Here is an 18,582-nt window from a genome sequence, read left to right on the forward strand (position 1 = left end):
ACTAGCTATTTGCCTGAATAAAATATTTTTTTTTTATCAGAAGCAAGTGCTGGCTTGCACGAGGCACATCGACGATAGCGCCAAATTTCGCCTACACATGCGTTTTTCTACATTTTTATGAAACGAGATGCGTTTGAGGTATCCTCAGACGGGTTACCAAAGACCATATTAAATGATAAGGGATATACTACACCACCATCCACAGAACCTAACACAGCATCTAACTATGAGATAGTTTTCTCATTACTATTCAGAAGTGCACTCGTGTTGGCGGACACACTTGTGCAGTATAATATTTCTTGCACAGTGAGCTTGTCTTCGTTGAGTACATCATAAACATGAAATAAAGATACATAGATAAGGAAGAAGATTTTTCTATTTTGTACATTGTTTTCCTATAAAACTAGGTATATGTAGTAGTTCGCAGTTGACAGATAGACAGACAGGGTAGTAACGTATAAAAAAGGAATAAATACACAATTATAAAATTATTTATTGGATCACTGCTTGATTTAAAATTTATATTCTTATTTTAATTTTAATTGATGTCTCATTATTTATTTATCTAAAATCTACAGTTGTACGATAAATTCTTAATTTAAGAAATAATTTAAAACTTAATCTAGCAAAATTTACTTACAATTACGTAAAATAAGCTAATTATATCAACTAAATAAGTTTCGTATAAAAACATGCATCTGTACACATCAAATTTTTCCTATTATTTTAGTACATTTTTATTTTGATGCTTAATAATAAGTTTTTTTTGCGTTTGTTTTGGTTTCATCCATACATGATGATGGTGAATGTTGCATACTTAATCATGTTTGAAGCAATGTTTAAATACTTATCAATTATATATTTTTTGCTGTGGTTAGATGCTAAATAGTAATAATCTCTCTAAGTATCCTTAACTAAATGATAATAATATTTTTCAGAAGTATCAGATTTTCATTTTAAAGATCAAATTTTCTACTAAAATAACAAAACATTTATTTTTTTATAACAAATTGTTTTTATCTGTTAGGCCGAATGACTACAATGCTTTAGCACAATTATCACAAAAAATAAAAAATCACTATCATTTGTGAGTGTTATCGTCCGATCACAGCTCGAACAGTATTTCTAAGTATGTCAGTTACGAGTTCTGTTGTTCTTATGATCTTGATGCCAATCTGGTCGATGAGTGTGATGGCGGTCGAATATGGCAGTGGTAGATTATTTGTAGGACGCATGGTAAACCGTGTTGGCATCGTGGCTGTTCCGACGTTCGCCCATGCTACTGGTGTTGGTCTGAAAAAAAAAATTCAAGTTAATACAAATAATTGTACATATAAGAATTTTTTAATTACATTACAAAGGTATATAATAATTAAACGTAATAAATAGTTACGTCAGTACGAGTTGCTTCTATTGCGTATATATTGTAATCAAATGTACATCAAGTTTGTATACTTAATCATACATAATATTTATTTATTTACATCTGATTATAACAGTGATATCTCTAGCACTAAACGGATGGTTAATAATAAATTATAAATTACAACAAACGAAAAAGGAAAGCGATAATAAACATAAAACAACATAAATAAACATTAAATTTATCAACAATAATATTGTGATCATAATTTAAACTTAAATATCTATAAATATTTATTACTCTGGTTCTGCCAATAGTTAATAACTGGTTATTCAACATTCTCATAGTAATCCAAAATGTTATATTAAAGGTCTTACTTCTGTTTTTATTAAAATATATTATTAAATAGATACGCTTCTTTATTAACATATTCTTAAACTTGAGAGTCGGAAAGTACAATATCATGTTCCCTTGGATTATCTCGACTTAAGAAAATACTAGAAAAGAAATCTCAAGCTATTTATGTTGTCTAAGAGCTACTTCTACTTGTTGATTATTTTTATATTGAGTACCAATCAATGCTTATCAAGTCTGTAGTATAATTGAATGTAATTGCATACCTTTAAACAGTACAACATTGCTTTTTACATCTATCCGTGTGTTCGTTTAGTTTACTTTCAGTTGTTCGATGTGATTTTTAACATTTTTTTTCTTTGCGGACGGTTTTTGTTTTTAATGGTTATGAAATTAATTTAGTAGTAGAAGGAAAAAAGCTCGTTTTGTAGTAAAGTCGTTAAAAGGAGGTTTAAAGTGCTACCTATGTCTTAAAATAATAGTCTGCAAAAGTCCTAAGACCTCTTATTTTGAAAAGTTTTGACTTTCACAGGCTAAACTTCGAGATATCTATGAATTGTCTGTAAAACTGAATCGTACAAAAATGGCTACAAAACATTTCGGGGATGACATATTATCTATTGGCATCCCCGTAAAATGCATCTTATTTTAATGGAAACTTTAATCGTGTTTTATGTATAAATAAATAATATTTTAACCTGACTTCAATTGGAATGATTATCGGATTACATACGCACCTGCATTATAATTATTATTGGTCTCTCATGATATTGTAATCAATTCGGAAAATTATATAACATAATACGTAGGTAATTAATAATTATGTACTAACAACAGGAAATATTATACAAATTAAATTTATGGAAAAACGATTAGAAAATATTTCTTACAGAATACGAAAAAGAATGTTATAAACATTTCTTAGAAGTTCTAATGTTATAACAGAATTAATAGTAATTATTTACTTTATTATACACAAGTAATATAAACGATATATGTATCTTTTTTGTTCTTTATTTAAATGTTTTTTTTTTTAAATATAATCTTTTTTTTTTCTCGCAGTGGAAACCTTCAGAAAGGTACCCGGGTCCTATGGGGGTGGAACCGGGTTATGTGGGATTCTTACCCACTAAAACCACTGCGATGGCCGTCCTCAGCACGTATCGAAAGGCTGCGGGATCGTGTTGATATAAGGCATCCGCGGCCTCTCCCGTGCTTTGCTCCACTCGTGGCTCGGCGGAGCTCTCATCAGGGGGCGAATCTCGCCCCCTCGCACTCCTCGCTAGGGCGTACGGCAGCGCGAGGCCATCACGGCTGCTGTCCTCCACAGGGCCGTCTGAAATAGGACATGCGAGGCCCCCACCTCACGCATTCACGGCCCCAGGGTTACGCCCTATCTTTTAAGCCCCGGGCGTATGGGCTATGGGAGGGCCGAGACGACGCCGTCGTCGTCTCCGCCAAGCAGGATCGGCCTTTTCCCGTTCCCGCTCCGCCGTCTCCTTCTGGACCATGACGGTCTTAGGAGGCTACGGCCCTTCACGCCGATTCCCTGCGAAGCATCACCAACACGATTGCTCGCAGGGACAGGTCTAGTCCGACTTCACGGACTAGGATCTCCCTCTCCGCACTCCACGCGGGGCACATCTCCAACGTATGCTGAGCGGTGTCCCGGTCCGCGCCACAGTGGTGACACATCGCCGTCGATTCGCGTCCGATCTCACACAGGTATTCTCCAAAACAACCGTGACCGGTCATTACCTGCGTAAGTCGGAAGGTGACTCGTCGCTTTCGTCTCATCCAGGCTTCGAAGGCTGGCAGGATCGCTCCAACGACGCGTTTGTGTGCGTACCGTTCTTCACAGAGACGGTCGCGCCACGTCGCAAGAGCCCTCCGGTGTTCGTGCCGGTTCAACGGCTCGAGCGAACTCGAAGTGGGCGCGCTTTCACTGCTCTGGCGGAGGATGCGGGTCTGTTGGTATCCTCGAATCCATATCCGCCAGAATATCCAAGGGTGGAAAGCGCGCTAGGACGGTTGCCGCCTCGTAGGATATCGTGCGATATCCCCGCACTATGCGCTTGGCAACTCTCCGCTGCGAACTTTGGATCTAAGTCCTGCAGCGGCGGACGCTCGATTCGTTACGCTTTCATATCTTAACTTTACTCAACCGATCATCAAGTAATTTTGCATACACTTTGTCAGGAGTACAGGAAATTACAAAAGGTACTTTATAACTGATCCGCCCTTACTATTACTGATTTATATTTACTAACTAAAGTACACAGTTAAAGTTACCTCGGCGGCACAGTTGGCCTCGTAGTGCTTGGTCTTGTTGTGAGAGTTGGAGTCGGTCGGGGAGTCGTCACAGCAGACGAGGGACTGCCGACCATTACTTCATCTTCGCCTCCAAACCTGAAATTGTAAAAAATATTGAATTAGTATAAAATATACTTCATTCGTTTTTTACACAGGGATATGAGTTTAATGTAATTTAAACAATAAAACTGTGTCTGTACCAACACCGATACAATTACAAACTACTATTTATTTATGTATGTACTACTTATTCTCACACTAGACTGTCTAGGTTATTTTGTACAGTTTTTTATGTTAAATATTCTTAAGAATATTATTGCTACATTATTAAGAAAAAGGTGTTATTTGCCATTATTAAATATTTTACAAATATTGCCATAAATAAAAAATATCAATGGGACGTCGTCTTAATATCATACACATTGTACTACGAGTTTGATTCTTGAGAACTCATTGATTTATTCAATCACAACACAGTGATCATATAACCATAATACCGATCATTAGATTCTCTTGTAACTATAATTCCAAAAAAAGAGTTTGTGTACATAGATGAATTAGTTATATTAATGAAATGATTTTTTTTTAAATGAAATCTCACAGCTGCATGAATATTATTTAAAAGACTTTTAATAACATATTGAAAAAACACTTCTTTATGTATATAGAGGATAAAACTATCAAATTTTAGTCGACTGATAAACACAAAGATTTGATTTACATAGGACTAGCTCGATATACATATATTATGAAAATTGATGTTACCAAACAAAATGAAAGGAAAAATTACAAAAAAATAAATATGTTAGTGTTTTATCTCAAGAATGTCATGTCTTCGACGCTATTAGAATTATTTGTATAAAATCATTTATTTATGCAATGCAATTATGTTATACATAAAATTTACAATAAAATAAAAAGTTGATAATATTCTAAATGGTGTATAATGTAGTACACGTATTAATGTGACAAAGTTGTAATAATAATTTCTTATTGAGTAATCAATCTTTCTCCACCGCCGCTGCGCGTTGTTCGCACGCAATCGACGTGGGAATGCGTTGCTTATAATGCATTGTTTGTGCACTATCTATTAGGGCTGTCATGACATTTAAAATATCGTAACTCATATTAAATATGGATGTCATAGAATCATAAAATTGATGGAGACATTTAAGAATGATTTTCTATTACATAATGTATCAAAATATAATAAAATTATTGTCCAGCAGATATTCTTTTAAGGATAAGGCGCTAAGGGTTTGTTAGGAATTAAGAAGTAAATATAAAGATTTAAATATATTGATTGTTGCTCCAAATCCATATTTAATAATGTTGTGTTTTTTTTTTGTTTTTCAGGATTTGTTACGTACATACATAAATAGTTACTATTATGAATTATTATAAGGTACTTGTACCGCCTTTGCTTCTGTTACCCGATTGCACAAGGATTGTAACTTTTTTGTGGGGCAATCGTATAATATCTTTATACAAACCAATTCTAAAATTATGATGTTTATAATATTTTTCACGATTTACTGTCAATTCAATGAGAATGATTTAAAATTCTCAATCAATCTTGTAAATATCAAGGAGATATTTAGCAACGTTGTGATTTTGTAAAAAAAAATCAATTCTTGTCTGCCTCGAGCTTTCAACGGTTACGAAATATATGAAATTGATGCAATTTGAACATACATTCTGAATCCTTCCGTTACGTCCTTTTTCTTTTCCATTACTGTCTCAGATAATAAATTTTTATTGTTTCCTATTGATGTTATTACGGCCGAGCAAAGAATAATGGATATCTATTTCAAACAATTATACTCAGATTTTAAATAAAAAAATATGATCGCTATTTAAACAGCCATAGATAATTATTTGTCATGTGTGTGCAAATCATGCATAAAAATTAAATATAACTAATATTAAAAATGTGAACATTGCTGAATTTTAATAGTAAAATACACATACTTAGGTATGTACTTAAATAATAGTTATTTTAATTAATACCTTGGAGTGGGTGGCAAGAGCTCAAACTGGTAAACTTGTTGTTCTGGTTGAAATACCTAATAAATATTACATTAGTTGGCGTGGTTTGACGTTGATTGATTTTGAATATAAGAGTTACTAAAAATGGATAAAACTATAAAATAATGCTAGGAAGTGAAGGACTTCCGATAAAGAAAAATATTAAATTAAAATAAATATTTAAACAATTAAGTTATGTAGACAACATAACCCATTGTGCAAAAAATTTAGAATTTACCAAAACTAAATGTGTGTGCAAAATGACGTCTCAATTGGTTGGAATTGGAATGTTTTAACATAAATTAAATAAAAGTACGAAAGTTAAACAAACAAAATATACGATAGTGTTTACGTTACCAACAGAACTATAATGTTGTAATCGATACATAACAGACAATAACTTATTTTATAAAACCAGTTAAACTGAATTGTGTTTTAAGGTAACAGAACGTTCACGCTGTTTATTGTTAAACGCACGCGATTTTTAACTATACAATCTGAATAATTGTTAGGTAACAAGCTAAGTTTTCAAATATCTGAGCCCATTACTATATATAGGAATTATTAAAGATTTTGAAGTTTTATCCTAGAATTCCAAATGAATACATATATGTGTTTGTAATTCTATGGTAAAACGACTTCGCTTTGCTTGCGTGCCTATACACTATGCCTATACAATGGTGGTAGGGCTTTGTGCAATCATACATTCTACCGCAAAACAGCAGTACTTGATATTGTTGTGTGCCGGTTTAAAGGGTGAGTGAGCCAGTTTTTGTTATTTTTTTATTTTGAACAAATTATACACATCATAAACAATATATACGATAGTAACTACAATATTTTATTTATTATTTATTAATTGCAAACATACAAATAAAATATAATTTAATTTAACAAAATATAATAAACCAGTGTAATTATAGGCACAACGGGCTGTGTAAGCGATGTTTGACATTTCTTACAATGCCAATGTGTAAGGGCGTTGGTGACCACTTACCATCAGGTGGCCCAAATGCTCGTCCGCCTTTCTATTCTATAAAAAAAAACTTTATGGAAATTAATAATAATAACTTTTTTTTATCGCTAGAACGCGCCGGTGTCCAAGACGCCGAATGCGCTCAGAACATCGAAATACCCACTAAAAAACCAGCAGTACCCTTTCCGTATTATTCACTTTTCCGGTTTATAAATGATATCTAAGAAATGACGATTTAAATATTTTTCCTACAAGATTTTAAAATGACTTTCAACCACAGCGTGCGCTATTAAAAATAGAAAAAAAAATGACATTTAAAATATCAATTGTTACCAAACACATCAATTAATTTATAATCGGCTAAAAGTTTGGTAACATCGATCATCAATATTTAAAAAATATTTTAAATATCGCTTTATTACATAATTTAATTTTATCGCCAATAGAAATATTGAGGTCGTATTGTAGTAAAAGTTTTATTTTAAATACACAGAGGACAACTTAGCGGCTATATGAAATATCATGGAGGTCAGCCAGTTATTCCCGTTCACAGAATATCAATTTACAATTTCGTTACTAATTATTTTATTTAAAAAGTTGTTTTTTATCAAAATTACATGTAACTTCTTAAATATTTTATTTTGTTTGATTTTATAAAATTCTCTGGTTATGTTATTCAGGTTCAATTAAATTACACTAACTATAATTAGTTAGAAGTTCCATAATTATGGTATTTTTTAAATTTTATTTATACAAATATTTTAAATGTAGAAAAATAATTAATACCTTACAGGAAAAGACTTTTCTCTATCTTTTTTAAATAATAATTCTTTGTTGTAGTATTACTATTACAGTAATACTTTACGTTAGTGAAATCATACTGATATTCTAGAGGCAAAAGTTTGTTTTCCAGAGTTCATCTATTTCCGCACAGTCAAAAATCAAAATGCCGACCGACACATTGGACTCGTTGGATAAGAAAGCACAGTACATAACAAAAGATCGCTTGGTTCGATACGGATTGTATTATAAATATTTGTTCATATTTATTTCTCTGATTAAAAATATATCATAGGATAAAGTGCATATTTAATCCGTGCGTGGCTCTGGAACTGGATTCAATCCAGGAATTAGAAACCCGTTTCTCGCACATAAGCAAAAAGCACGTACCTATTATATTATCTAAGGTATCAATATATTACCTATTATATTGCATATTGAATAAACTTGCGTAAAATTTGAGATCGGTTGGATTTTGAGGATTGGATTAACAATGTGGTTTTTGGGTAAACAACATTTAATTGATAGAAAAAAATGACCGTCAATTATCTTAACGAACTAAAATAATTCATTTTATGTACGTTCAGCGATAAAAGATAAGAGATTGCTTATTAGCTAGAACACTTGAACACTTAACCAAAGATTACGGGATTAAACCCGGACAAGCTGAGTCCACTAAGTTTTCATGTTCTTATTTTGAGTTTGGAAAACATAGTGAGAAAATTTTCATGTGTCGAATGACAATATGCTACTACTGCTACCAATCCTCATGGAAGAAGCAAGAGAAGGCCTTATCTCATTTTAAGGAGAAGACTTTGGTGGAGAACACACAATTGTGCACTATAATTGTGTGTCTTGCTCAGATATTTTGTTATGTCCTTGCGACTGTATGTAAATTAATGTCTTTGTATCGACTGCATGTTATTTTTTATATTAACTTAAATTTTACATGATAAGCAATAAAAAAACTCACCTATTTAGAAGAAGAGGTCGCGGTGGAGTGGCACTCGTGACTGGGGTTGGAGAGGTCGGAGAAGGTGTCGGTACAGGTAAAGTTGGCAGCGGTGACAACGGTGTTTCGTTACCTGTGTAAGGTTAAATAGATCAACTTAAAATATTAGAAAGGCAATGATTATTTACAAAAAGCCGAGATGGCCCAGTGGTTAGAACGCGTGAATCTTATCCGATGATCGTGGGTTCAAACCCGGGCAAGCACCACTGAATTTTCATGTGCTTAATTTGTGTTTATAATTCATCTCGTGCTTGACGGTGAAGGAAAACATCGTGAGGAAACCTGCATGTGTCTAATTTCATTGAAATTATGCCACATGTGTATTCTACCAACCCGCATTGGAGCAGCGTGGTGGAATAAGCTCCAAACCTTCTCCTCAAAAGGGAGAGGAGGCCTTAGCCCAGCAGTGGGACATTAACAGGCTGTTACTGTTACTGTTACTGATTATTTACAGAAGAAAGAAAAGAGAAAGAATCGTTTATTTGAGGGTAAGGACAACTAATAAATACCTATCAACACAAGAGACATAGTATCTCAGTTCTCAAGGTCGGTAATTAATTCATAAGCGGTAGTGACCACTGACCGCTTAGCATTAAATGGCCCATTTGTCAGTCTGCACAAATTTAAAAAAAAAAAAAAACAATAAAAAATGTAATGGCAGTATAAAATAGGTAAAGCTAAATTTAAAATAACTTAATGACAACATTCTCAAGTCTCTAATTGTGCCTATAATTACACCGCCTAACTTACACTTTCAATCTATCAATGTCGAGTATTGGTGTTCGTTAGAATAAATACCGTAAATAGTTATAACCACAATATTTATTATCAATTGGTGCCAACTGTCAACGGGCTCATCACAGGTATATAATAAATCGCTGTTGTTTAATAGAGGTCATTACGTAGCAATCTACGGTAATAATATTGAGTGCAAGTTTTTTACGATGGCGCTTAGTACAAATACCTAATTTAATTTGATTTCTATTAGATTAATATTAAAAAGACGTAAGTTGCCGGTTAATGTAAAAACAAAAACTTTTATATTATTTCAGTTTATAATTACAGAATGGACAAAGCTAAGTACTACATAGTATGTTAATATGTATTCTGTTTGAGATATATCTTTAAATGCCGAAGTATTCAGAAAGATGATAATGATGATGATGATGAAATGTAATTTTGAAGAGACCGCTGTGAAAAATAAACATATTTATAGGTCTCTAAAATATCTTCAAGAAATCTTTTCTTTTAGAAATAAAACATTTAAAAAATAACAACAAATGCAGCTCAATTTAATTGTAACAAAGTATTAATTCTAATCATATTGTCGTCGTTTAGAAATAGAACGGAATACGGGAATCCTTATTTTAACCCTGGGAAATCGGGACTGCTAGCTAGTATATTATACTTATTGCTGATAATCATATTTATGATTAACAGTATATAGATAATTTATGTATCGAAATCTCATATAATAACAATTAATTGCTTTAAGACTATATTTTACAATACCTTATTTATTATTAATAACACGAACTAATATATTATGAACCGGTAAAATCAATGTGATCGAATAAATTGTCCAAAAAAAATTGCAATAGGTCAATAACCGACAAAAACATAATATTATTAATTTTTCATAACACTTATTCAGACTACGGTGTTGAAGACAAAAAAGAAGCATTAATCGAATCAATCACTCGTTCCTTCGTCTCAGTCAATCAAATTTGATGCAATAAAATAAGAAAAAAAAGATGATTATCATTGAAACAAAGACTAAGATCATTGATCATTGAACAATGATCAACATCATTGATCAATCAGAGACTTATTTCGATTTTCGACACGAAAACCTGACATTAGTAAAAAATATTAATAAATCTTAATAATATCATTGAATTGTACAACTTTTTTTCCAGCACCATTAAATATTCTATAGTCAAATAGCAATAATAATTAGTGTGTTTTGAAAAGACATCAAGTACGAAAATAACATTTCGCTCATATATTGTTATCATAAATTGTTAATATTTGTTACAATGCTATTGTTAACGAATGGTGGTATCCATTGCCATATGAAGTGTAACTGAAGCTCGTTTTATAAAAAAAACACATACACACAACAAGAAAAATATTTTTTGCAATCGTAGTTAAATGTAGATCTTCTTTTAAATGCTAGCTATGCCAGGTACGGACAACTTTGGGTCGAGCGCAAGCATGGCCCACCCACGTATCACCTCACACAGCTTTTGACCGGCCACGGTTGTTTTGGCCGGTACCTGTGTGAGATGGTCGGTAGGGAGGCGACGGTAGAGTGCCACCATTGTGGCGGAGGAGCCGTGGATACGGCGGAACACACGCGCGTAGAGTGCCCGGCTTAGGCGGAGCCTCGCGCGGTCCTATCCACGGCCGTAGGTGGAGACCTGTCGCTTCCGGCCGTCGTCGAGAAGATGGCCGGAAGCGAAGAGATCTGGGTGGCAGTGTCCCGGTTCAGCGCATGCGTCATGTCGCAAAAGGAGAAGGCAGAGCGGGAGCGAGAGGACGACGTGGACTCGCTCCCGCAACGAAGAAGGAGACCTCTTCGACGGCGACGTGCCTTCGCAGGCCGGACGCTGCCGCAGAGTTAAGGTGTGGTTGGCGGCGGAGGCAGTCTGTTGATCCGCCGCGGGGCTTCAAGCCCTGACGCCCAGCCTCCAGTGGCGGACTCGGGGGAGTCCGTCACGTAACAGGACGGAGGCACAGAGAGGAGGGAGGCGCGCCCTAACATCCTGGCGCGCTCTCGAGATGGGTCGCCTTATGGCGACGACCGCTGGCGGGGTTGCGGTTGTAAGTCACAACGTTCCCGTGACCCCGCCGCCTTGCGGAGAGGCGGAAATCCGGGGAGGTTTTAGTGGGTAGGACGGGGCCTTCTGCCCCGTGAGTCCCACATACCCGTCCCGGTCCCCCCGGACCGGGCGGCAGGCGTAAATGCCTTTCCTCCCAGAAAAAAAAAAAAAAAAAAAAAAAAAAAAAAAAAAAAAAAAAAAATGTACGGACAACTTCTAATTAGCAAAAACAATTATTGTCTTTTTTAAATATAAATAATGTTCATGTCCATTATTGTTTTGTAATTGGACATGTAAACAACATTAACATAATTATTAATCTATTTAAAAAGAAGATAAATTGTCATACATTATTTTTTGCGAATCGTTTTTTGTGACAAAGCGTTTGGCATTCAAACTCACATAAGCTGTTTTATGTGTCGTTATTATACTTTAGATGTAATCACAAGACAAGAACTTTATTTCATAAAACAATTTGAGATGTTGACTCGTGTTCTGAACACGGAAATATAGTTCATTTTAAATTTAATAAAGTGGTTTAGTTAAATAAAAAAATATATAATTATGATGTCCTCCTAATCGATTTCGTCACGTCACGCCAATTATCTAGCGAGCTATTTAAGCGAGATAGTGCACAAGTGTGCACGCAAACATAGCTAAATATTCAGATGGTACGGCAAATCCCATACAAACGCAAAGATTTCAGGCGCAGGACTAACGGCTTTGCCTACGTGCTGCGGGAGTGGAATAACTCCTATCATCAAATTCTCAAATTTCTCGACAGGAAAACCCAATAAATTTTATCATAAAGCGATAGATATATTTGACGTATACCTGCCATATGCCTTTAATTACCTACTATTTTACCTTGCAAACTTTTTATTAAATATCATAATGTTTTATACATTTAACTGATTCAAATTATAAAGTTAATTGTTTTTGTATATAAAACAACAGTAAATATTACGACATTATTATATCTATAAGATTTAATACTGTGGTACAAATTAATCTATCACATGTGACAATATTTTTTTTAACTAGCGCCTGCAACTTATTGATTTATTATTTAAATGTTGTCGCCATTACTTTTACAGACTTATTAAAAAATCAACAACGCTTGAACTACCAGAACGAATCATCGCTTCCAACTTCATATAGTTTGGGTCTCTCGAAAGTATGCTATAATTATGTGTAAGTTATGTTAAACGGATGTCTAGTTTTTCAATGAAAATGAGAAGGAGTACACATAAACAAAGGAACTATTTTTAAAATAATCAAACAAATAACCAATATCTTTAGTTTTAAAACATAAATAAATGAATCCGAGCGAGTTTATATAAACATAAAAATTGTTTATGTTTGATGTGATTTTTGTTTTATACTTTGCACAATTTGGAAATTTCCTAAATGTCTGAAGGTTACATTGCCGGTTTTGTTTCTTTTTGTTTTGGGTACGTTCTAGATAAAACATTCTGTCGTATATAAACTTTTTTATTTTAAATATAATAATTATTATTATGAAGACAACAGAACTTATACATAAATATTGATCAAAAACAAATTTTTAGTGTGACATGATAACTTTTTTTAAGGCGATAAAAGAGCCCTACTACTTGTATTTGAGCTTGAGGTATGTGAAAGGAACTTTAATAATCACATCAACTATACGTTTATTTCAATATAATATATAGCAATTTTAAGACCAGTCAGTGCTAAAAGTACTGCTTAGAAGTAAGTAAATTAAATAATAGGTACTACGATCATATAATGTTTATCTGATATTTTTATTTCATATACTACAACAATATTCAATGCTACAAACATTAAGAAATTAATTAATTTGTATACCTACCATTGCCAGAAATGGTATTAAACTGTTCATTAGCCAGGAACACCTCGAAGTATCGCGTGAAGTCTCCTGTTGGATCCCATCTCGAAGACAGCTTCGCCCATTCGTCAGGATACTCATTTTTCAGTCTCTTGATTATCTTGACGGCTGTCTTTTTCTGACTCTCTGTGCATCGTATGCACTTTGTTCTTAAGGCTTCTGGCAAGAGCCCTGTGGACAAGATTTAATAATTACATAGGTTGCTTAAAACATGTTTGAATCGATCATTAATTTTAAAAATAATTTGATAAATGTGATTTATTTCGTTGTAACCTTTTCGTAAAAACTATAAAAACAAAACCGATTTGAATAAAAGTTTTCGTGTAAAATATTACAAATTAGCGTTTTTTCGTACTGACAACTTTGATCTATATCTCCTCCTCCTATTATAAATATCTCCTCTTTGGTTCCGTAACAGCCTGTGAATGTCCCACTGCTGGGCTAAAGGCCTCCTCTCCTCTTTTTTTTTTGAGGAGAAGGATTGGAGCTTATTCCACCACGCTGCTCCAATGCGGGTTCCAGCTCTCCTCGGTAAGACGTAATGCGTCTTGAGATAAAATTGTTGATGACTTTAGACCTCTTTGATTAAGAATTCCAAATTCAAAGCACTTCAGAGATAGCTGCAGGCTTTGGGTTTAGTGATAATACTGTATTAATCCACTTGAAGCAAATCGGGAAAGTAAAAAACTTGAACGATGTGTACCTCATGAATTGAGTGAATCGAACTTACAAACATGCGTCGACTGCTGTGTTACTTTGCTCAACCGACACAATAATGAACGGATTTTAAATCGAATCATTACTTGTGATGAAAAGTGGATACTGTACGATAATCGGAAGCGCTCGTCGCAATGGCTGAACCCTGGAGACCCAGCCAAATCCTATCCTAAACGAAAACAGACTCAGAAAAAGTTACTTGTGAGTGTTTGGTGGTAAAACTTTCTAAAATCTGGTCAAACGATTACGGCAGATATTTATAGTCAGCAACTACAAACCATAAAAGAAAAACTAGCTGCTAAACAACCGAGATTGGTCAGCCGCTCTAGGCCACTGCTGCTTCACGACAACGAACAACACACTGCACAACAAACAACCAATAAGTTAGATGAGCTAAAATTGGAATGTCTGCGACATCCACCGTACTCCCCGGACCTTACTCCAGCAGATTACCATTTTTTCCGGAATTAGGACAACTTCTTACAAGGAAAAAAAATCAACTCCGATGCGGCAGTCCAAACCGCCTTCAAAGAGTTTATTGATTCTCGCCCCCATGGTTTTTTTAGTAAAGAGATCAATGAACTACCTATGAGATAAGAAAGATAACAACGGTGCATACTTTGATTCATTAAATATATTTTACAAAAAAAAAATGACTTTATATTCTTCCCGTACAAAACGCTAATTTCATATGTAAGGACCTAATATAATGCGGCGAGTTCAAAAGAGTAAAGGTTGTTTTTATAGTTTTTAAAATATTATTACAAAAGATATAATATTATTTTAATTTTATTGTTGAATCTTTTTGCAGTAATTGACATTTAAAAGAATTTTAAAAATATAATAAAAAATATTATATTGAAGACAGCGATGTATTTTGTTTTTTTTAAACATAATTATTTATTAAAAAAAACATAATTAATGTTTTTATTTTTATATTATAGCGATATTCAATCTGTACTAATTTAAATTAAAAAAGAATATTAATGAATTGCTTTAAAAATTACGTCTGTAACACTAAAATACTTACCAATATGTTATATGTAATAGTTATTTTTATACCAGAATTACTTGAATTTGAATTATTTTATAATCTGTTATGAAATACTATTATACAATATTTTTACTACGTTTTCATAATACCATTTATTTTGAAATTCATAGCGCGTCATTCATTAAAAATAATGATGTAACTGTGATATAGAATTTTAATAATCTAATAATTGCATTTCATTGACATTATAAAGTCTTAATCTTAAATTTTAGAAATTTATTATGATGTATCATAAAATAAAAATATTGAATATTTTAAAATTTGCTTTTAAAGTACACTATGATTTGTGTATTTTTTTTTCATCAAATAAGGAAAAATTATTTCTAACTCTAAAACAATCAGAATCTTTTAATCAACTCCGTTTTTCCCGTCTATCATCATTAGGAGTAATTATGTAATATGTAATGTTTGGGTTTTATGTCCTTTTTTACTTGTTTTTTTTATGTATATAGTTTACTTTAGTATTAAGTTTAATATATTTTTGGGAAGTTTTTGTATTGCTTTGTAATTTTTGTCAGATAATACAAGTATTTCAGCAGTCGTTTTGACAAAATTTATATACGAAACCTGACAAAATAACTAAATATTTCAGATATCATTTAACATGCGACCTCCAAAAATGCTGATTGACGTATTGTTATGTTACTTATTTATTTCTATGTAAGTTTAATCAATTATCCACTCTTATATAATTAAAATAAAGTTCTAGTTTTGAAAATTCATGTAGACGGGGATAAAATTTAATAGTCAAAATAATTTTAGACGTTTCATTTTAATTATAATTGACGCTTTGTAATCAGAGTAGTAGTTTTTTACAATAGGACATTTGAAAAAAGCATGAGAGTTTAGTTACGCGTGTGACTTTCGGTAAGCTTTACATATACAAACGCGTTTTGTATGGTATTATAATATTTTGTCATATCCGTAACAGCCAGTGAATGTGTCAATGCTGGGCTAAAGGCCTCCTCTCCTTTTTTGAGGAGAAGGTTTGGAGCTTATTACACCACGCTGCTCCAGTGCGTATTGGTGAAATATACATGTGGCAGAATTTCCGTAAAATTATACACACGCAGGTTTCCTTACGATATTTTCCTTCACTGTAAAATACGAGATGAATTATAATCACAAATTAAGCACATGAAAATTCAGTGGTGCTTCCCCGGGTTTGAACCCACGATCGTCGGTTAAGATTTACGCGTTCTTACCACTGGGCCATCTCGGCTTTTGTCATATATCATAATTAAAAAAAAAACACGGGCTAAACTTTAATCTTAACTGTGCGAAGTCGAAACGATTAGTTAATTATTTTAAGAATTCAACGGTATTTTACGCTCTGGCAACAGAATAAATCGGTCGCGTTAGTTGTTCTGTTTAAATCTAGAACCTAATTGTTTCTTTCCTGCATACGAATTACGATTGAGTCACGAAAACAAATAGTTGTGCGATTGAATAATCGTGTATTGAACTTGAACTTCGAATGTAAACTGGTGTATTCAGAGAAGGAAAAGTTTTTATTTATATGCTATGCTACCACCAGCTACCCTCCTGTCTTCAGACGACCTCGACGTCGAGTCTATCCGTATATGGGTCTACATAGAACGTTTCTATCGTAATACATATCACTTTATTGGTTGTCGCGGCGTAGTTGTTGTGGTATTTTCCAACATATTTAACAATCAACGCCATATATATATATACATAACTAAACCTTCCTCTTGAATCATTCCGGTTATTGGTGAAAACCGTAGGACAATCCGGTCGGTAGTTTTTGAGTTTATCGCGCTTTGTAAAAAAAAATTATATATAGCGTTTATAAAAGCGCTTTAGCTATCTTTATTGGTTAGACTATGACTCTAACCAATTTAGAATGCTAAAGGTTTATTCATCAGGAAGTCATCACTTTCTGATGAATGCAGTTTCAAATAGGTACATTTGACACGGTGGAAAATTACTATAGTATATATATATATATATATATATATATATATATATATATATATTGCCGGAATGGCAAATGATTCCACTCCATCTGATGGTAAGTGGTAGTATAGTCCAAACGCGACGACAGCCAGTACAGTCGGGGAGAATGTCGCAAGATGCCTCTTAACGCCTCGTTTGAAGGAACCTGGGTTGTAAGAGGAGGGTAACACGTGAGCTGGTAAGAAATTCCATTTTTTGGAAGTGCGACAAAGAAAGGAGTTGCCAAATTTCTTTGTGCGCGATGGAATTGATGTCACAATTAGGCGGTGACATCGAGAGCCAGCACGCGTAGACTTATGAAGGAAGGGGGAAGCAGGAATTAGAGAGAATAATTCCACGGAGCACTCACCGTGATACAGTCGATAGAAAGCGCTCAGCGCTGCTATCTCTCGACGCAATTGTAAAGGCTCGAGGGTGTTTGTGACCTTTACGTCGCCAATAATGCGGACCGCACGTCGCTGCAACCGATCCAAGGCCTCCAGTAGGTACTTAGCGGAGCCATCTCAAAGCGAGCAATATTCAACGGAAGGCCATACCTGTGTTTTGTACAACAGGCACAGTTGTTGTGGCGTGAAAAAACGCCACACCTTGTTCAGAACTCCAAGTTTCCGTGAAACTGTTTTTATAACAGCCTCGATGTAATCCCTTGGACTAAGATCGCAGCAAACGTCAATCCCCAGCATGGCGATTTTGCTTTGTATCACCATCGGAGTACCACAGAGGGAGGAAAGAGGGGAAAATGGTGACTTTTTCGCTGTGAGAGCGCATACCTGTATTTTCTTGGTATTAAACTTGTTTATTATTTTAAAAATTACTTATTTAATTATTAAAGCACCCGTGAATGTAGAATTACATTGCTTCGTCGATATTTTTTTTTGTATGAATGCTAAAGCAAAATGAATGAAACGTTTTAAAAACAATATTGAATTAGAAAAATAAAACATGTTAGTTTAAACTATAACGAGATTTGTTAAACCTTGAATGTCTGTATAGTTTGCAATTCCTTTCACACGGCGAAAAAAAATAAGTAAAAAATATATTTGTCAAATATGTTTTTTTTGTCTTACGATATTGGATCGTTATTCTTATTCTAAAGTAAAGGTAGATTATACTTATAAAATATTTGTAAGTATATATCGACTGTACTTATTTTTAAATAATTTGTGATATAATACATTTGCATAATACAAGAATATACTTTTTGTAATTCTTTGGTTTTCTCAGATGATTAAAGTAAGATAACTTTTAAGAACGTGATCAAAAACACGTGAAAAAATTCCACCTTGACA

At 33.7% G+C, this 18,582-nt stretch overlaps 1 protein-coding gene across 1 annotated transcript in view; it reads right to left on the bottom strand.

Annotated features, from left to right (window-relative positions):
* Positions 1–18,582, bottom strand: part of LOC126774795 (uncharacterized) — a 39,088-nt gene continuing 20,506 nt past the window's right edge. Inside the window, exons 2-5 of the mRNA XM_050496354.1 lie at positions 13,507–13,713; positions 8,788–8,899; positions 4,010–4,126; positions 1–1,293 (exon numbers count right to left, since the gene is read on the bottom strand). Of these exons, the coding sequence (XP_050352311.1) occupies positions 1,095–1,293; positions 4,010–4,126; positions 8,788–8,899; positions 13,507–13,713 (635 nt within the window). The 3' untranslated portion in view covers positions 1–1,094. The remainder of the gene's footprint in view (positions 1,294–4,009; positions 4,127–8,787; positions 8,900–13,506; positions 13,714–18,582) is intronic.

The sequence above is a fragment of the Nymphalis io genome, chromosome 17, assembly GCF_905147045.1.
Source record: "Nymphalis io chromosome 17, ilAglIoxx1.1, whole genome shotgun sequence".
NCBI lineage: Eukaryota > Metazoa > Arthropoda > Insecta > Lepidoptera > Nymphalidae > Nymphalis > Nymphalis io.